The sequence below is a fragment of the Phyllobates terribilis genome, unplaced genomic scaffold, assembly GCF_046119375.1.
Source record: "Phyllobates terribilis strain yellow unplaced genomic scaffold, ASM4611937v1 Scaffold_5__5_contigs__length_657084704, whole genome shotgun sequence".
Classification (NCBI taxonomy): Eukaryota; Metazoa; Chordata; class Amphibia; order Anura; family Dendrobatidae; genus Phyllobates; species Phyllobates terribilis.
Window position 1 is genome coordinate 124718641 of NW_027362765.1, and position 21678 is coordinate 124740318.

Genomic DNA, 21678 nt, shown 5'->3' on the forward strand with positions numbered 1-21678 from the left:
CTGCAATTAACAGCCATGTAATTCCTGTAGGTGTTATATTCTCACATGTCCCGTAGGAGGCAGGAGAACAGGAACATTATATATAATGCTTTGTATCACTGCAGTGGGATGGAGAGGAGGAGGACTTCCCAAAAATATCCACAACTCGGAAGTATGAAATTTATGTCTGTTATCCTTAAAGAGGAAGCAAATTGAATGTAAAAAGTCTTTTACCCCCGTAGATATATTTTCTTGTACATAGGGAGCAGTATTATAGTAGTTTTATTCTTGTACATAGAAGCAGCATTTTAGTAGTTATATTCTTGTACATAGGGAGAGTATTATAGTAGTTATATTCTTGTACATAGGGAGAGTATTATAGTAGTTATTTTCCTGTACATAGGGGTAGTATTATAGTAGTTATATTCTTTACATAGGAGCAGTATTATAGTAGTTATATTCTTGTACATAGGGGCAGTGTTATAGTAGTTATATTCTTATATATGAGACAGTATTATATTAGTTATATTCTTGTACATAGGGAGCAGATATTCTTGTACATAGGGAGCAGTATTATAGTAGTTATATTCTTGTACATAGGAGGCAGTATTATAGTAGTTATATTCTTGTACATAGGGGCAGTATTATAGTAGTTATATTCTTGTACATAGGGGCAGTATTATAGTAGTTATATTCTTGTACATAGGAGTAGTATTATAGTAGTTATATTCTTGTACATAGGAGGCAGTATTATAGTAGTTATATTCTTGTACATAGGGGCAGTATTATAGTAGTTATATTCTTATACATAGGAGCAGTATTATAATAGCTATATTCTTGTATATAGGGGCAGTATTATAGTAGTTATATTCTTGTATATAGGGGGCAGTATTATAGTAGTTATATTCTTGTACATAGGAGCAGTATTATAGTAGTTATATTCTTGTACATAGGGGGCAGTATTATAGTAGTTATATTCTTGTACATAAGAGCAGTATTATAGTAGTTATATTCTTGTACATAGGAGGCAGTATTATAGTAGTTATATTCTTGTACATAGGAGGCAGTATTATAGTAGTTATATTCTTGTACATAGGAGGCAGTATTATAGTAGTTATATTCTTGTACATAGGAGCAGTATTATAGTAGTTATATTCTTGTACATAGGGGGCAGTATTATAGTAGTTATATTCTTGTACATAGGGGGCAGTATTATAGTAGTTATATTCTTGTACATAGGAGGCAGTATTATAGTAGTTATATTCTTGTACATAGGAGGCAGTATTATAGTAGTTATATTCTTGTACATAGGAGCAGTATTATAGTAGTTATATTCTTGTACATAGGGGGCAGTATTATAGTAGTTATATTCTTGTACATAGGGGGCAGTATTATAGTAGTTATATTCTTGTACATAGGAGGCAGTATTATAGTAGTTATATTCTTGTACATAGGAGGCAGTATTATAGTAGTTATATTCTTGTACATAGGGGCAGTATTATAGTAGTTATATTCTTGTACATAGGAGGTAGTATTATAGTAGTTATATTCTTGTACATAGGGAGAGTATTATAGTAGTTATTTTCCTGTACATAGGGGTAGTATTATAGTAGTTATATTCTTTACATAGGAGCAGTATTATAGTAGTTATATTCTTGTACATAGGAGGCAGTATTATAGTAGTTATATTCTTGTACATAGGGAGAGTATTATAGTAGTTATTTTCCTGTACATAGGGGTAGTATTATAGTAGTTATATTCTTTACATAGGAGCAGTATTATAGTAGTTATATTCTTGTACATAGGGGCAGTGTTATAGTAGTTATATTCTTATATATGAGACAGTATTATATTAGTTATATTCTTGTACATAGGGAGCAGATATTCTTGTACATAGGGAGCAGTATTATAGTAGTTATATTCTTGTACATAGGAGGCAGTATTATAGTAGTTATATTCTTGTACATAGGGGCAGTATTATAGTAGTTATATTCTTGTACATAGGGGCAGTATTATAATAGTTATATTCTTGTACATAGGAGTAGTATTATAGTAGTTATATTCTTGTACATAGGAGGCAGTATTATAGTAGTTATATTCTTGTACATAGGGGCAGTATTATAGTAGTTATATTCTTATACATAGGAGCAGTATTATAATAGCTATATTCTTGTATATAGGGGCAGTATTATAGTAGTTATATTCTTGTATATAGGGGGCAGTATTATAGTAGTTATATTCTTGTACATAGGAGCAGTATTATAGTAGTTATATTCTTGTACATAGGGGGCAGTATTATAGTAGTTATATTCTTGTACATAAGAGCAGTATTATAGTAGTTATATTCTTGTACATAGGAGGCAGTATTATAGTAGTTATATTCTTGTACATAGGAGGCAGTATTATAGTAGTTATATTCTTGTACATAGGAGGCAGTATTATAGTAGTTATATTCTTGTACATAGGAGCAGTATTATAGTAGTTATATTCTTGTACATAGGGGGCAGTATTATAGTAGTTATATTCTTGTACATAGGGGGCAGTATTATAGTAGTTATATTCTTGTACATAGGAGGCAGTATTATAGTAGTTATATTCTTGTACATAGGAGGCAGTATTATAGTAGTTATATTCTTGTACATAGGGGCAGTATTATAGTAGTTATATTCTTGTACATAGGAGGTAGTATTATAGTAGTTATATTCTTGTACATAGGGAGAGTATTATAGTAGTTATTTTCCTGTACATAGGGGTAGTATTATAGTAGTTATATTCTTTACATAGGAGCAGTATTATAGTAGTTATATTCTTGTACATAGGAGGCAGTATTATAGTAGTTATATTCTTGTACATAGGGGCAGTATTATAGTAGTTATATTCTTGTACATAGGAGCAGTATTATAGTAGTTATATTCTTGTACATAGGAGGCAGTATTATAGTAGTTATATTCTTGTACATAGGGGCAGTATTATAGTAGTTATATTCTTATACATAGGAGCAGTATTATAGTAGCTATATTCTTGTATATAGGGGCAGTATTATAGTAGTTATATTCTTGTATATAGGGGGCAGTATTATAGTAGTTATATTCTTGTACATAAGAGCAGTATTATAGTAGTTATATTCTTGTACATAGGAGGCAGTATTATAGTAGTTATATTCTTGTACATAGGAGGCAGTATTATAGTAGTTATATTCTTGTACATAGGAGGCAGTATTATAGTAGTTATATTCTTGTACATAGGAGCAGTATTATAGTAGTTATATTCTTGTACCTAGGAGGCAGTATTATAGTAGTTTTATTCTTGTACATAGGAGGCAGTATTATAGTAGTTATATTCTTGTACATAGGAGGCAGTATTATAGTAGTTATATTCTTGTACATAGGAGGCAGTATTATAGTAGTTATATTCTTGTACATAGGAGCAGTATTATAGTAGTTATATTCTTGTACATAGGGGGCAGTATTATAGTAGTTATATTCTTGTACATAGGGGGCAGTATTATAGTAGTTATATTCTTGTACATAGGAGGCAGTATTATAGTAGTTATATTCTTGTACATAGGGGCAGTATTATAGTAGTTATATTCTTGTACATAGGCAGTATTATAGTAGTTATATTCTTGTACATAGGGGCAGTATTATAGTAGTTATATTCTTGTACATAGGAGGTAGTATTATAGTAGTTATATTCTTGTACATAGGAGGCAGTATTATAGTAGTTATATTCTTGTACATAGGAGGCAGTATTATAGTAGTTATATTCTTGTACATAGGAGGCAGTATTATAGTAGTTATATTCTTGTACATAGGAGGCAGTATTATAGTAGTTATATTCTTGTACATAGGAGCAGTATTATAGTAGTTATATTCTTGTACATAGGGGGCAGTATTATAGTAGTTATATTCTTGTACATAGGGGGCAATTTTTATTATAAAAACAAACATAAATACAATTATAACAAACAAAAATCATCCAGTATTACAAAAAGACAAATCACATGGGTTATATATGCAAAAAATAAAAAACATTAAAATAATCAGATCATATACATAAATAAATTAAAAAGTCCACGCCTGCGGAAAAAAAAAAAAAATAATAATAATAATAATAATAATCATCATCATATTCCCTAACTGAATTTTACGTTGCTCCATAACTTTATGTTTTTCTGACTCCTTCCAACTTCTAGTGATTTTATCCACCGGAGTTCTGATATCACCTGATTGGCTGCAGCGGTGTGATCGAACGGCTCATTGTGCAGTGATACCCGGGTTCTCATGTGCCAGTGATAGTATTTTATGACACTGATTATAATGTACATGGTCTCTCGGTCGATGTTACTGACAGTGGATGGGACACCATAGATTATGTCAGGATACTTTAAGGTCAGAAGTCTGGGGATTTTTAGATTACCTGACACCTCCTCCCAGATCTTCCTCCCTCCCCAGCAATCACAGATAAAGTGCTCCATAGTCTCCTCCTGCTGACAACCAAGGGGACAATTCCGATCAGAGACACTCAGGTGTTTCAGGTTCCCCCTGACAAAGAGCCGACTATGTAGTGAAAGCCAAGAGATGTCAAACAGTTTGGGAGGAAGTCGTTTCCCGTTTAGGAACCTGAGACTTTCCTGCAGGGTGGTGGTGACACAATCTCTCAGGGCCAGTGGAGAAAAGAAGAACGTCCCACATACATGAGCATATAGGTCTCTTCTCGTATTGCTCTCAATGTAAGACCTCTCCAGTCCCCACTTCCTGACACACTTCAGACCGTAGTCCAGATACTGGGGGAGGTGGCCACCTGTCCATCTCCTCCTCTTGAGACTGCCACCTCGCACCCAAGACTCTGCAAAAGGCAATATCCAGTCCTTGATACTATTCACCCACAGGGAGCTACTGTTTGAGTCCATGTTCCCAAAATTCACTTTTAGAAACAGGGAGTCAAAGAAAACCCTTGGATTTAACATATCCAGCCCACCATCTCTCCGCCGTAGGTACGTTACTCCCCTCTTTATTAGGTTCAACCTATTCCCCCACAAGAGCTGGAAGAACAAGCTGAAAAGCCTCGCTGAGAAAGACTCTGGCAAAGGGAAAATAACAGAGACATACAAGAAGATGGGGACCAGGTACGTCTTCAACATAGCGACCCTTTCTCTGTAGGTCAGCCTCCAGTTCTTCCATCGCTGAACCTTTGCATTTCCGGTTTCCAATTTCTCTTCCCAATTTAGCTTGGCATTATCATCCCTCCCAAATTTAACCCCTAAGATCTTAATATGGGTGGAGGCCTTAGCAAACTGTGGCAGATCAAAGCCGGGATCAGTGTCTAACGTCCACAGAGCTTGACTCTTCTCAAGGTTGACCAGAGACCCGGAGGCCTCAGAGTAGCTTCTGATGGCCGCCGATAACATCCGCACCTCTTGAGGATTGGAGATCACCAACGTCACATCATCAGCATAGGCAACAACAGTCAGAGGCAGGCAGTGGGGGACCGGCACCCCCTGAAAATCACACTCCTGCAGTGACCTCAGAAACGGGTCTATGGCGAAAACATACAGGAGCGGACTCAGTGGGCAGCCCTGTCTCACCCCTGCCTCAACTCCAAAAGTATCACCCTGCCAACCATTAATCAGAGGAAAGCTCAGCGCCTCTCTATACAAAGTCTTCAGCCAATCCACGAATTGTCCCGGAACACCGTACTTTGACAAAGTGGCCCACAGATAATCGTGATCAACCCTGTCAAAGGCTTTAGCCTGGTCCAGACTGACAACATATCTCCCACACCGCAGAGCTTTACATCTCTCAAACATCTCCCGTATCGAGATGACTGCTCCAGAGATGTTCCGCCCTTTTACTGTGCCAAACTGAGAGCCTGCCAACAGTGCCGGGGACAAACAAACTAACCTAGAAAACAGGATCTTTGCCAGAATCTTCCTGTCTACATTCAAGAGGGCAATCGGCCTCCAGTTCTTGATGTCACTCGGCTCTTTACTTTTAGACAGCAGAATTAACGAGGACACTCTCATGGATGGAGGCATCAGGTGATTTTCTAGACAATTCCTATACACATCCACAAGGATTGGAGCCAGGAGGTCTCTGAATTCCTTATAAAATTCTGCTGTTATACCATCTGGACCTGGTGCCTTCTTCAGATATAATTTATCAATAGCCGCCTTAACTTCCTCCACCGTTAATTCTGCTGTCAAAGAAGAAAAGTCCAGATCGTTAGTATCAGGCACTGGAGTTGCCTCCAAGAATTGAGCCATCTTATTTTTATCCAAAACTTTCCTCTGAAACAAGTCAGCATAGTAAGATCTCACGACCCCCAGAATACCCTCCCGTGAATCCTGCAATACACCCTGGGAGTCAGTGAGACCTGGGACCATTTTTTTGGCCACCCTCTCCCTGCAATTCTCAAAGGGATCAGGTGCCCCTAAGGACCCATAATCCCGTTCAAGAACCAGGGAGGTGTACCTGCTGTACTGATACTGCCTTATCTCAGATTTCAGCCGGTCGATCTTCACTTTATCATCCCCGCCTGCCGAATACAATGACTCCAATTCTTTACGCAGCTTTAGGTACTGGCTGTACTTGTTCCTCCCTTTATTAACTGACAGTCTCTTTAAGAGGGATCTGATATCCTCCTTGACGTCCTCCCACCAGTCGGTCATGTTGTCATAAAAATCAACCCTGTCTAGATGGACCTGAATAAGGGAGTGGACACGACTCTGGACATAGGCATCACCTAGGAGACTGGAATTAAGCTTCCACAACCCTCTACCAATGTCCGGGCGGTTAGAGGTCCCCAGACAGAAGCACAAGGCGAGGTGGTCAGAGTAAGGGACGACCTTCTCACTCAGGGAGCTGACAGCCTCAGTAGGACTCGCAAAAACAAAATCTATCCTACTGCTCCTGTTGGAACAAGAATACGTAAATTTTGGCTGACGACCTCCCTGTGTGAAAATATCAGTCAGTCCTGCCTGCATTATGATGTTATGTAGGACCTTGCCGTCCCTGGTCACTGTCCTACCTGAGGAGCTGTCACCTGATGTCAGTATGGCATTAAAGTCTCCCGCCATCACCACCGGGAGAGAGGTGAAGAGGAAAGGCCTGACGTCATTAAACAGCTGGATCCTGTCAGTCACCGTCTGTGGCCCATAGATGTTAATAAGCCGGAGTCGCCTACCATGGATAGTGACTTCCAGGACCAGACACCTTCCCATGACCACTTCTGTCATCCTATGTACAGTCACATCATGGGTGTTAAACAGGATAGCAACCCCGGCGTAAGGCTCCACAGCCAGTGACCAGAAAGATGGACCGGACCGCCATTCCCTCTCTGCCTCTCTCAAAAGCCCCAGAGATGTCAGTCGTGTCTCCTGCAGGAAGATGACATCTGTGTCCAGGTATCTGAGATGTTCATACACTGCGTGTCTCGTCCTCCTCACCTTAATACTATTCACGTTACTTGATGTCAGTGTTAATGAGAACCCCGCCATCACAACACAATATAGAAGGAGCAGAGTAACAGCCATCATCGTGAATCAGAAATATTCTGTCCACCACCGGTGTCCATGTCAGCCTCCACCTGAGGGTCCACAGATAAGGGCTTCCGCTTTGGCGGGGGATGGTCCTCTGTGTCCCTGTCACATTCAGCATCAATTTTCCTCAACTCTTCCTCATAGTCATCATCATTATCCTCAGATAAGACTCCATATTTGTTGGACACAACCATCACATCTGCAGAACTCTGGACCTTCTTACTACCACTCTGACCAGAGTCATATTCTGCCTCAGGTTTACGGGAGGACGTGTTCTTTTTCTTTCTTTTATTATGATTTACGCTCCAGTCATCAGATACAGACATTGATGCTGAAGGGGGGGCTACCTGAGGCACGACCTCCATGTTCCCCTCTGCACCCTCTGTACCCCGCTGTTCTGGTGTTACATGGGTGGACTCCTGGCGGGCACCTGAGCTATTCAGTATCCCTGCTGAAGTTAAATCCTCTTCCTCCTGCACCCTTGCCACCACCTCCTGAGCCTCTGCCCCTGCCACCACCTCCTGAGCCTCTGCCCCTGCCACCACCTCCTGAGCCTCTGCCCCTGCCATCACATCCTCATCAGGGAAGGCTTTGCAGATATTGTGCCAGGCGTCTGGACAGTCCCTGTGAGGGTGGCCCATCTTACCACAGAGGTTGCACCTAACGTCCCGGCAGTCTGCAGCGACATGGCCGATTACCCCACACAGGCTGCACTTTAGTACAGTACAGGCATTAGCCAGATGACCTGTTTTACCACATTTAAAGCATTTTCTTGGCTGCCCGGGATAGTAACATGCCCCCTTCTCCCTCCCAATGAAGAAGGAGTTGGGTAGGTGGGCAGTGATGTTGTTATACTGCCGCAGCTTCACCTGGACCTTCCACCCCGTTGTCCAGATACCATCCTCATCTCTGATCTTGGTGAGTCCAGAGACGAGGTCACAATGTCTCTGGAGCCACACCTGGATGTCCTGTGGGGGAACGGCCTCATTCCAGAAGGTGATATTCACAGTGACGGTATCTGGCCTGGAAATGGGAACCAGTATAAACTTATTCCAGCCTTCAGTTTCTCTGAACTTGGGGTAATTGGCCCAGAATCTATCCAGGTCAGGCATGAGCTTAAAGCTGACATCATAGCCCTGCCTGTCCTGCAGATTAGTTACCGCCAGGATTTCAGTCGGCACAAACCCCATCTGGCGGCATAGTAGCTCTCTCACCACATACCTGCGTTGTGGGAGATCCTCCTTGGCACCTAAGAATTTAAAACGCACTACATTTATACGCCTAAATGTCTGGCCCGTATACCCTGCTCCGGAGGTGAAAGACGGAGCGCCGCGGCTCCAGGCATTCCTGGGGGGCACCTGCCGGGTCACACTAGGCTGGCTGACAGGGATAGGGTCTGCAGCAGGAGGGGCTGTCACACCTTGTGTACTAGATGGTAAAGGGGGACAATCACCCATATCATGCACATTATCATGAACAGCATTATTATCATCAGACAGTACAACGTCCATCACAGCCTGTAAATCCCCCCCAGCCCCCGACCCCATAGGCACAGCATCATTAGCGCCAGTCTGTGCTTCAGCCTCGGCCTCATCAGCACAAACAGTCTCACATGCAATGTCCTGCTCCTGTGTGGGGCACTCTGGGACTTGTGGTGCCTCTGCTGGAATCTGAGGTATACACTCCCGTTCACACGCCGCTGCCTGCTGTTGCAGTGTTTTTCCAACCTGGAAACAGAAGCGGGGAGCCTGTAACACCGGTCGTGCCTGCAGCTGGGGGGTCTCTGACTTCACATCAGGGGTTCTGGACTCTGCAGCACAGTCCTGCTTATAGGAGGCGAACCGTGCCCGGTTTGCGTAGGTCTCCTTCAGGGGCCCCATGCTTTCCAGCACACTGTCCATGTCCTGCACCACACTCGCCAGCTCTACACCAAGTGAGTTCAGTTTCATGTCACATACAGCGTTACTCTCAGGGTTAGTTGCTTTTAGATTATAGATAAAGTCTATCTGCATCTGCAGCAGTTGTTTGTGCTGCTGCAACTCACCCATCTTCCTGACCAGTCCGGGTATCTCCTCCGCCAGCTGCAGCTCGGGGGCACGCTGCGTCTCCACAGATTTAGGCTTGGCCACAGGGTCAGGGACTCTGAATACTGACTTGTCCCTTGCGTCCACCACAGGTGTTTTTGTGGCTACCTTGTTGGATTCAGGCACTGCGGCAAGTTTACCGCTGACACCAGACTGCGACCTCGTGCGACCTGAATTCACCATGCCGGACACCACATGCTGCTGCTGGAGATTTTCCTGGAGGGTTTGTTTCTCCAGAGACGTCCGTCTCTGTCTGCAGACTGGAGAGCTGAGCTGCACACCTGATGGTGATGGAGGCTGAGCTGCCGGCTGGGGCTGTGCACGGACTGGACTTCCACTGGGTGGATTACAAAGCTTCACACTTTGCTGCATTTCGTTACTCACATCTGGCTTCTTTGTTGCACTTGGAGCTGGTTTTCCTCCCAAACCTTTACACACAGATTCTTTATCTCCTTCTTTCTTGCTGGAGCTTTGTGCTGCAGTCACAGGTCTCACAGTGACTCTGGGTGTATTATTCCCATTGGAAGAAGCCTGGGAGCCTTGTCCCAGTGTAGGCCGAGAAGCCTGGGCCTTGCCTGGGGAGCTTCCCCGCCCAGGGGGGCCCCGCCCTGGGCTTGCTCCAGACATGAGGAGAGCTACAAAACACAACCTCACAGCTTGGGGGCAGTATTATAGTAGTTATATTCTTGTACATAGGAGGCAGTATTATAGTAGTTATATTCTTGTACATAGGGACAGTATTATAGTAGTTATATTCTTGTACATAGGAGGCAGTATTATAGTAGTTATATTCTTGTACATAGGGGCAGTATTATAGTAGTTATATTCTTGTACATAGGAGGTAGTATTATAGTAGTTATATTCTTGTACATAGGAGGCAGTATTATAGTAGTTATATTCTTGTACATATGGGGTAGTATTATAGTAGTTATATTCTTGTACATAGGAGCAGTATTATAGTAGTTATATTCTTGTACATAGGAGGCAGTATTATAGTAGTTATATTCTTGTACATAGGGGCAGTATTATAGTAGTTATATTCTTGTACATAGGAGCAGTATTATAGTAGTTATATTCTTGTACATAGGAGGCAGTATTATAGTAGTTATATTCTTGTACATAGGAGCAGTATTATAGTAGTTATATTCTTGTACATAGGGGGCAGTATTATAGTAGTTATATTCTTGTACATAGGAGCAGTATTATAGTAGTTATATTCTTGTACCTAGGAGGCAGTATTATAGTAGTTTTATTCTTGTACATAGGAGGCAGTATTATAGTAGTTATATTCTTGTACATAGGGGGCAGTATTATAGTAGTTATATTCTTGTACATAAGAGCAGTATTATAGTAGTTATATTCTTGTACATAGGAGGCAGTATTATAGTAGTTATATTCTTGTACATAGGAGGCAGTATTATAGTAGTTATATTCTTGTACATAGGAGCAGTATTATAGTAGTTATATTCTTGTACATAGGGGGCAGTATTATAGTAGTTATATTCTTGTACATAGGGGGCAGTATTATAGTAGTTATATTCTTGTACATAGGAGGCAGTATTATAGTAGTTATATTCTTGTACATAGGAGGCAGTATTATAGTAGTTATATTCTTGTACATAGGGGCAGTATTATAGTAGTTATATTCTTGTACATAGGAGGTAGTATTATAGTAGTTATATTCTTGTACATAGGGAGAGTATTATAGTAGTTATTTTCCTGTACATAGGGGTAGTATTATAGTAGTTATATTCTTTACATAGGAGCAGTATTATAGTAGTTATATTCTTGTACATAGGAGGCAGTATTATAGTAGTTATATTCTTGTACATATGGGCAGTATTATAGTAGTTATATTCTTGTACATAGGAGCAGTATTATAGTAGTTATATTCTTGTACATAGGAGGCAGTATTATAGTAGTTATATTCTTGTACATAGGGGCAGTATTATAGTAGTTATATTCTTATACATAGGAGCAGTATTATAGTAGCTATATTCTTGTATATAGGGGCAGTATTATAGTAGTTATATTCTTGTATATAGGGGGCAGTATTATAGTAGTTATATTCTTGTACATAAGAGCAGTATTATAGTAGTTATATTCTTGTACATAGGAGGCAGTATTATAGTAGTTATATTCTTGTACATAGGAGGCAGTATTATAGTAGTTATATTCTTGTACATAGGAGGCAGTATTATAGTAGTTATATTCTTGTACATAGGAGCAGTATTATAGTAGTTATATTCTTGTACATAGGGGGCAGTATTATAGTAGTTATATTCTTGTACATAGGGGGCAGTATTATAGTAGTTATATTCTTGTACATAGGAGGCAGTATTATAGTAGTTATATTCTTGTACATAGGGACAGTATTATAGTAGTTATATTCTTGTACATAGGAGGCAGTATTATAGTAGTTATATTCTTGTACATAGGGGCAGTATTATAGTAGTTATATTCTTGTACATAGGAGGTAGTATTATAGTAGTTATATTCTTGTACATAGGAGGCAGTATTATAGTAGTTATATTCTTGTACATATGGGGTAGTATTATAGTAGTTATATTCTTGTACATAGGAGCAGTATTATAGTAGTTATATTCTTGTACATAGGAGGCAGTATTATAGTAGTTATATTCTTGTACATAGGGGCAGTATTATAGTAGTTATATTCTTGTACATAGGAGCAGTATTATAGTAGTTATATTCTTGTACATAGGAGGCAGTATTATAGTAGTTATATTCTTGTACATAGGAGCAGTATTATAGTAGTTATATTCTTGTACATAGGGGGCAGTATTATAGTAGTTATATTCTTGTACATAGGAGCAGTATTATAGTAGTTATATTCTTGTACCTAGGAGGCAGTATTATAGTAGTTTTATTCTTGTACATAGGAGGCAGTATTATAGTAGTTATATTCTTGTACATAGGAGGCAGTATTATAGTAGTTATATTCTTGTACATAGGAGCAGTATTATAGTAGTTATATTCTTGTACATAGGGGGCAGTATTATAGTAGTTATATTCTTGTACATAGGGGGCAGTATTATAGTAGTTATATTCTTGTACATAGGAGGCAGTATTATAGTAGTTATATTCTTGTACATAGGGGCAGTATTATAGTAGTTATATTCTTGTACATAGGCAGTATTATAGTAGTTATATTCTTGTACATAGGGGCAGTATTATAGTAGTTATATTCTTGTACATAGGAGGTAGTATTATAGTAGTTATATTCTTGTACATAGGAGGCAGTATTATAGTAGTTATATTCTTGTACATAGGAGGCAGTATTATAGTAGTTATATTCTTGTACATAGGAGGCAGTATTATAGTAGTTATATTCTTGTACATAGGAGGCAGTATTATAGTAGTTATATTCTTGTACATAGGAGCAGTATTATAGTAGTTATATTCTTGTACATAGGGGGCAGTATTATAGTAGTTATATTCTTGTACATAGGGGGCAGTATTATAGTAGTTATATTCTTGTACATAGGAGGCAGTATTATAGTAGTTATATTCTTGTACATAGGGACAGTATTATAGTAGTTATATTCTTGTACATAGGAGGCAGTATTATAGTAGTTATATTCTTGTACATAGGGGCAGTATTATAGTAGTTATATTCTTGTACATAGGAGGTAGTATTATAGTAGTTATATTCTTGTACATAGGAGGCAGTATTATAGTAGTTATATTCTTGTACATATGGGGTAGTATTATAGTAGTTATATTCTTGTACATAGGAGCAGTATTATAGTAGTTATATTCTTGTACATAGGAGGCAGTATTATAGTAGTTATATTCTTGTACATAGGGGCAGTATTATAGTAGTTATATTCTTGTACATAGGAGCAGTATTATAGTAGTTATATTCTTGTACATAGGAGGCAGTATTATAGTAGTTATATTCTTGTACATAGGAGCAGTATTATAGTAGTTATATTCTTGTACATAGGGGCAGTATTATAGTAGTTATATTCTTGTACATAGGAGCAGTATTATAGTAGTTATATTCTTGTACCTAGGAGGCAGTATTATAGTAGTTTTATTCTTGTACATAGGAGGCAGTATTATAGTAGTTATATTCTTGTACATAGGAGGCAGTATTATAGTAGTTATATTCTTGTACATAGGAGCAGTATTATAGTAGTTATATTCTTGTACATAGGGGGCAGTATTATAGTAGTTATATTCTTGTACATAGGGGGCAGTATTATAGTAGTTATATTCTTGTACATAGGAGGCAGTATTATAGTAGTTATATTCTTGTACATAGGGGCAGTATTATAGTAGTTATATTCTTGTACATAGGCAGTATTATAGTAGTTATATTCTTGTACATAGGGGCAGTATTATAGTAGTTATATTCTTGTACATAGGAGGTAGTATTATAGTAGTTATATTCTTGTACATAGGAGGCAGTATTATAGTAGTTATATTCTTGTATATAGGAGGCAGTATTATAGTAGTTATATTCTTGTATATAGGGGCAGTGTTATAGTAGTTATATTCTTGTACATAGGGAGAGTATTGTAGTTATTTTCCTGTACATAGGGGGTAGTATTATAGTAGTTATATTCTTGTACATAGGAGGTAGTATTATAGTAGTTATATTCTTGTACATAGGAGGCAGTATTATAGTAGTTATATTCTTGTATATAGGAGGCAGTATTATAGTAGATACAAGTGCTTCTCACCAAAGTAGAATATCATCAAAAAGTTAATTTATTTCAGTTCTTCTATATAACAAGTGAAACTTATATATTATATAGAGTCATTACAAACAGAGTGATCTATTTCAAGTGTTTATTTCTGTTAATGCTGATGATTATGGCTTACAGCCAATGAAAACACAAAAGTCATTATCTCAGTAAATTAGAATAATTAACAAAAAACACCTGCAAAGGCGTCCAAAGCTTTTAAAAAGGTCCCTTAGTCTGTTTCAGTAGGCTCCACAATCATGGGGAAGCCTGCTGACTTGACAGATGTCCAGAAGGCAGTCATTAACACACTCCTCCACAAGGAGGGTATGTTACAAAAGGTCATTGCTAAAGAAGCTGTGCTGTATCCAAGCATATTAATGGAAAGTTGAGTGGAAGGAAAAAGTGTGGTAAAAAAAGGTGCACAAACAACCGGGATAACCGCAGCCTTGAAAGGATTGTTAAGAAAAGGCCTTTCAAAGATTTGGGGGCGATTCACAAGGAGTGGACTGCTGCTGGAGTCATTGCTTCAAGAGCCACCACACACAGACGTATCCAGAACATGGGCTACAAGTGTCGCATTCCTTGTGTCAAGCCACTCATGACAAACAGACAAGGCCAGAAGCGTCTTACCTGGGCCAAGGAGAAAAAGACCTGGACTGTTGCTCAGTGGTCCAAGGTGTTGTTTTCAGATGAAAGTAAATTTTGCATTTCATTTGGAATCAAGGTCCCAGAGTCTGGAGGAAGAGTGGAGAGGCCACAATCCAAGCTGCTTGAGGTCTAGTGTGAAGTTTCCACAATCAGTGATGGTTTGGGGAGCCATGTCATCTGCTGGTGTAGGTCCACTGTGTTTTATCAAGACCAAAGTCAGCGCAGCCGTCTACCAGGAGATTTTAGAGCACTTCATGCTTCCCTCTGCCGACAAGCTTTTTGGAGATGGAAATTTCATTCTCCAGCAGGACTTGGCCCCTGTCCACACTGCCAAAAGTACCAATACCTGGTTTACAAACAACAGCATCACTGTGCTTGATTGGCCAGCAAACTCGCCTGACCTTAACCCCATAGAGAATCTATGGGGTATTGTCAAGAGGAAGATGAGAGACACCAGACCCAACAATGCAGACGAGCTGAAGGCTGCTATCATAGCAACCTGGGCTTCCATAACACCTCAGCAGTGCCACAGGCTGATCACCTCCATGCCACGCCGCATTGATGCAGTAATTGATGCAAAAGGAGCCCGACCAAGTATTGAGTGCATTTACTGAACATACATTTCAGTAGGCCAACATTTCAGATTTTAAAAACATTTTTCAATCTGGTGTTATAAAGGATTCTAATTTACTGAGATAATGACTTTTGTGTTTTCATTGGCTGTAAGCCATAATCGTCAACATTAAATGGAATCTATCACCCCTTTGGAGTTATCAGACCTCTAATATGAGCATACAGGTAATAGAAATGTAAATACTTACCTGTATGGCCCATATTACAGGTCTGATTGCAGAGAAATCCTTTTTATTCAATCCGTTTTTTCTCTAGGCTTGGCGACCGGGGGACGCCAAGAAATGCCCGCCTATATGATTAATTTAAATATTCCCCCCCTCCCCTGCCCTCACCTGTACGTCACCTGCACGTCACAGGGCCCTGTGATGTTCAGTCTAGAGCTGAACATTCCACGCATGTGCAATGTGCCTATAGCTGAGGGCGCTTTTTTTTTTTTCTCCCTGCGCTATTTTACTTTTCTGCTCCAGTGCGCAGGCGCCGGGAGTCACTGTGACTTTCGCTCCAGTGACCTCCAGTGCGCGCAACAATGAAGTTTGATCCCCACTTCCTCCCGGATAGCAGGATGCCGGGAGGAAGTGGGGACGAAACCTCATTGTTGCACATGCCGGAGGTCACTGGAGCGGAAGTCAGTGACTCCCAACATTGTTTATTGGGGCAGTATTATAGTATATATATTCCCGTTCATAGGGGCAGTAATACAGTAGTTATAATCTTATACATAGGAGCAGTATTATAGTAGTTATATTCTTGTACATAGGATGCAGTATTATAGTAGTTATATTATTGTACATAGGGGCAGTATTATAGTAGTTATATTCCTGTACATAGGAGGCAGTATTATAGTAGTTATATTCTTGTACATAGGGGCAGTATTATCTAATATATATAATCGTCTTATCCAGTCTGTCTGTCTGTCCTTCTGTCCAGGAAATCCCACGTCGCTGATTGGTCCGGCCGCGGCCAATCAGCGACGCGGGATTTCAGAAAAAGATGGCGGGCATTAGCGGCTCATCTGCCGCACGGAGGTCAACGGCGATGCAGCCGGGAGATGACCGGCTGCTCGCAGCAGAAGGACCCCGACCGGCAGCGCCGCTGCCCTCCATGCGGCTACCGTCGGGAGATCAGCGCCTAGGGCCGCTGATCTCCCGACGGCAAGTGTGAAGGGAGGACCAGGAAGCGGCGTAGCCAGGCGGGATACTTCTGCTGCGAGCAGACGGTCATCTCCCGGCTGCTCGCAGCGGAAGTACCCGTACAGGTAGCACCGTTCCCCGGTCCTCACTAATACGATTCGCTGATTCCCGGCGGCCTCGACCAATCAGCATTATTGGCGCCAAATTTAAACACCGCTCTGCTGATAGGGTGCGGCCGGCGGTCGAAACCAATCAGCGATATTGTCGCCAAATTTAAACACTGCTTTGCTGATTGGTCGCAGTCGCCGGCTGCGACAAATCAGCGATTTTGGCGCCAAATTTAAACCCCGCTCTGCTGATTGGTCGCGACCACCGGCCGCAACCAATCAGCATTATTGGCGCCAAATTTAAACACCGCTCTGCTGATTGGTCGCGACCACCGGCCACAACCAATCAGCATTATTGGCGCCAAATTTAAACACCGCTCTGCTGATTGGTCGCGATCGCCGGCCGCAACCAATCAGCGATATTGTCGCCAAATTTTAACACTGCTTTGCTGATTGGTCGCCAGCCGCGACAAATCAGCGATATTGCCGCCAAATTTAAACCCCGCTCTGCTGATTGGTCGCGGCCAGCGGTCGTGACCAATCAGTGATTTTGGCGCCAAATTTAAACACGCTCTCCGGTCCTCACTAACACGGTTCGCTGATTGGTCGCGGGCGGCGCCCGTGACCAATCTGCGATATTGCCGCCAAATTTATACACCACTTTGCTGATTGGTCGTGGTTGCCGGCCGCGACCAATCAGCGATTTTGGCGCCAAATTTAAACAACGCTCTGCTGATTGCGCCCGGTCGGCCGCATACATATTCTAGAATACCCGATACGTTAGAATCGGGCCACCATCTAGTAGTAGTTATATTCTTGTACATAGGGGGCAGTATTATAGTAGTTATATTATTGTACATAGGGGGCAGTATTATAGTAGTTATATACGTGTACATAGGGGCAGCATTATAGTAGTTATATTCTTGTACATGGGGCAGTATTATAATAGTTATATTATTGTACATAGGGGGCAGTATTATAGTAGTTATATTCTTGTACATAGGGGCCGTATTATAGTAGTTATATTATTGTAAATAGGGGGCAGTATTATAGTAGTTATATTCTTGTACATAGGGTGCAGTAGTATGGCAGTTAATATTGTTATACACAGGAGGCAGTATTACAATAATTATAAGTCCTTCTTTTTTATCCTCAGGTTCCTGCTTGTCTTTTCCTGCCTTGTTCTTTCTGTCTTTTCCACCATTAGGGAGTATGAGGAGAAGTCAGAGGGGGCCCTCTACATACTGGTATGTACAGAAAAGGAGATTGTCAGCTCTTAGAAGCAAAAATATGTGTGATAATGACTTAAACACTGTGTTTTTTGTATTACATATAGTATAAAATGATCAGATTTTATAGTGTTAAACTGGGGTCCCGGCGTTCTCTTATCAGTGACTGATGTGATGAGTTTTTCTATGCAAATCTTTCCATGCCTTAATAGTCTCTGACTTTTTGAAGTCTAATATCCCTTTAACTTCTTTTTTCTATTGTCTCACTCCTTAAAAATCAGAATTATATTCTTTCCTGCAGGAAATTGTCACCATTGTGGTTTTCGGAGTGGAGTATTTTGTTCGGATTTGGGCTGCCGGGTGCTGCTGCCGTTACAGAGGATGGAGGGGTCGGCTGAAGTTTGCTCGCAAGCCATTCTGTGTCATTGGTGAGGCTACTCCAGCAAACTTTTTTTTTTTAAAAAAATAATTAGCTAGTAACAGTAAAAGTCTCCTGCTCATTATCTATAATCAGCTAGTACCTTGTCACTAAAATGTACCCCCTTCCGGATCTACATCCTGTCACGGTTTATACTTTTATAGCATTGGGACCCCACATCCTGAAAGTGGTGGTTCAGTTTGAGAAAACACGGCTGTTTTATTCCACTATCCATGTCCATTATTGTGTCCAGAATTGCCTCTCATCTCTTCTGGTTTTACAGATTTTTAATTAGCTACTTTCTAATATTGGTTGCAGCCACTGTACCCTGCCTTTCCTCCATAATTGAAATATTATTGGGGTGCCGTTTTTTGGACACATATGAGAAGATCATCCCCTTTTCTTTCTTCTCTTTTCAGACATCCTGGTGTTGATAGCGTCCATAGCAGTCCTGTCTGCTGGATCACAGGGGAATGTCTTCGCTACCTCCGCTCTCAGGAGCTTGAGATTCCTGCAGATTCTGCGTATGATTCGTATGGACCGGAGAGGAGGAACATGGAAACTGCTGGGCTCTGTGGTGTACGCGCACAGCAAGGTATTATCCACTGTACATGGGCATTACCTTATTTATCTATTTCTCAGACTGTAGTTCAAATCACCTCCTTATTGGACATATCCATATATATATATATTTATACCATATTTTTCGGACTATAAGCCGCGCCTTACCATAAGACGCTCCCCAGGTTAGACAGCCGAAAGTAGGAAAAACGTTTTTCCTATTAATTAAAACTTTCCTGGCGGTGTAAAGTGGAGGGGTCATTATCACTAAGTTTATTGTACTTGCGTAGAATAGGGAAGTAATAAATCTATTGTTAGTGTCTCTCTACAGTGTGTGTATTATACACACACAGCTTTGCTACATATGCAGCTATAGACACCACTCTGCAACATGTGCACATATAACACACATAGCTCTGCTGCATGCACATATAGACACACACAGCTATGCTACACGCACACTACATACACGTATAGAGTCACACTCTGCTACAGATGCAAATATAGACACAGCTCTGCTACATTCACATACAGATACACACAGCTTTGTACATGGACATATAGACACACACAGCTTTGCTACATGCACACTAAAAAAAAGGACTAAAAATCAATAAAAACATCACTGAAAAAGAGAAAAAGCAGCCGTACTTGCAATACCATGTCCAGACACAAATGCACAAACAGGATCCAGCAGGTCCCCCATGATAAAGTAGGGGGCAGCACAGGTGTAAAATACTGAAATCAACCACTTACTAACCCACCAAACATCCCTGGGGTGGCTGCCTAGTATTCTAATTAGCACAGGTCTGCATAGGGTGTTGGGTGGGTTAGTAAGTGGCTATTTTCAGTATTTTGCACCTGTGCTGCCCCCGTCTTTATCATGGGGGACCTGCTGCATCCTGTTTGTGCATTAGTGTCTGGATATGGTATTGCAAGTATGGCTGCTTTTTCTTTCTTTCAGTGATGTTTTTACATGCACATATAACATATAGACACAGCTTTGCTACATGCACATATAGACACACACAGCTTTGCTACATGCACATATAGAAACACAGCTCTGCTACATGCAAACTACATGCATGTATAGACACACACACACACACACACACACACACACACACACACACACACACACACACACACACACACTATACATTCCCACATCTTGGAGTTCCTGATTGGTACCTAAACAGAGGCTGCACGAGCTGAGCAGCTTAAGGACCTTCCACCCGATAAGTTCCTTAAATATCCTATAACCATCATATTTACTGATCACCGTACCTTTGAGGACTATACATCCCCGCCCAGTGTACCTATGATCTGAAATATTGATAATATATGCCTCCCTATAGAAGTGGTGCCACCTACAGGCTGCAATCAAGAAGTGCACAACTTAGGTGAGAGAAGGTTTATCCCCTTCAATAAAAAAAAAATCTCCGAATTTAGAGCCATCCTGAGTTATATCCATTTCTGGGAAATCTGGATGATGAGCAGTACCAATACTGGACCATGTTGTAGCTGACACCAGATATAACAGAGAGTAATAGCTTGCATTATGCTGTACAGTAAGTGGGTATGGGGTACACTTTAGGTGCAGGATCCCTTTAAGTAGAATATTTTTGACTGTAACTGTTTTTACTTTTAGGAACTGATAACAGCCTGGTACATCGGCTTCCTGTGCCTCATCTTGGCATCGTTCCTGGTATATCTGGCAGAGAAAGAAGCAAACAGTGAAATGTTTGATACTTATGCCGACGCCTTGTGGTGGGGACTGGTGAGTGTCTGAGTTCTGAAACTGGCACCATCTGCAGGGCAAATCGAAGATCGTGGGAAACTTTTAGGAAATTCTCCTTTCTTTATTATTCTTCATGTGTAGTTAGGTACAGTCTAGTATTAAGTGTATCTAAGATTGTGTTCACATTAACCAGCCATATTGAGAAGCCTGTCTCTTACTGTCATCTCATTGGAAACACTGATGATCACCTTATGCAGCCTGGCTGATAACAGGGAACAATTGCGAATAATGGCAAGAGGACTTGTCACTAAGTCAAAGTTGGTCAGTTTTAATTCCCCCGGCTCCCCTGACTTTTTTTTTTCTTTTTTAAATGCCGCCATACGGTTTCAGAGATTTGGGTATTTTTATTTAGTGTTATTTTTTTTGGTCTTTACAAGGGGGTGTGGTTCACAAGATCATCTGGGGCGAGTCTTTAGACTGCTCTGCACTATTACCTTGGGAGCCACACCCCCTTGGTAAAAGCCATAACATTTTGCACTAAATAAAAAGGCCCAAATCTCTGTATTGTATGGTAGATTTAAAAAAAAAAAAATAAAAATTGAATACTCAGGGATCAATAGGAATAAAATAGCAAAAACTGACCACTTTTGAAAGGTTTTCTTTTAGGCTGTGTGCCCACTATGCGTTTTTTAAGCATTTCCGCAGCAGCGATTCCGCTGCAGAAACGCTTAAAAAACGCTTGGTAGAAGGTCTGCCATGTTCCCCAATGATAATCTGCATGTGCTGTGCACATTCTGCGGAAATTTCCACTGCGGATTATCATTGCGGAAAAAAACGCAGCACTACCAATTATTTTGCGTAATCGCTGCGTTTTCACCGCCATTGACTTGCAT

At 40.6% G+C, this 21678-nt stretch overlaps 1 protein-coding gene across 12 annotated transcripts in view; it reads left to right on the forward strand.

Moving 5' to 3' along the window:
- Nucleotides 1–21678, forward strand: part of KCNQ2 (potassium voltage-gated channel subfamily Q member 2) — a 119691-nt gene that overhangs the window by 27306 nt on the left and 70707 nt on the right. For all 12 annotated transcript variants that reach the window (XM_073682926.1, XM_073682925.1, XM_073682927.1 and 9 more), the window contains exons 2-5: nt 17993–18083; nt 18367–18493; nt 18903–19078; nt 20696–20824. In XM_073682926.1, the coding sequence (XP_073539027.1) occupies nt 17993–18083; nt 18367–18493; nt 18903–19078; nt 20696–20824 (523 nt within the window). The remainder of the gene's footprint in view (nt 1–17992; nt 18084–18366; nt 18494–18902; nt 19079–20695; nt 20825–21678) is intronic.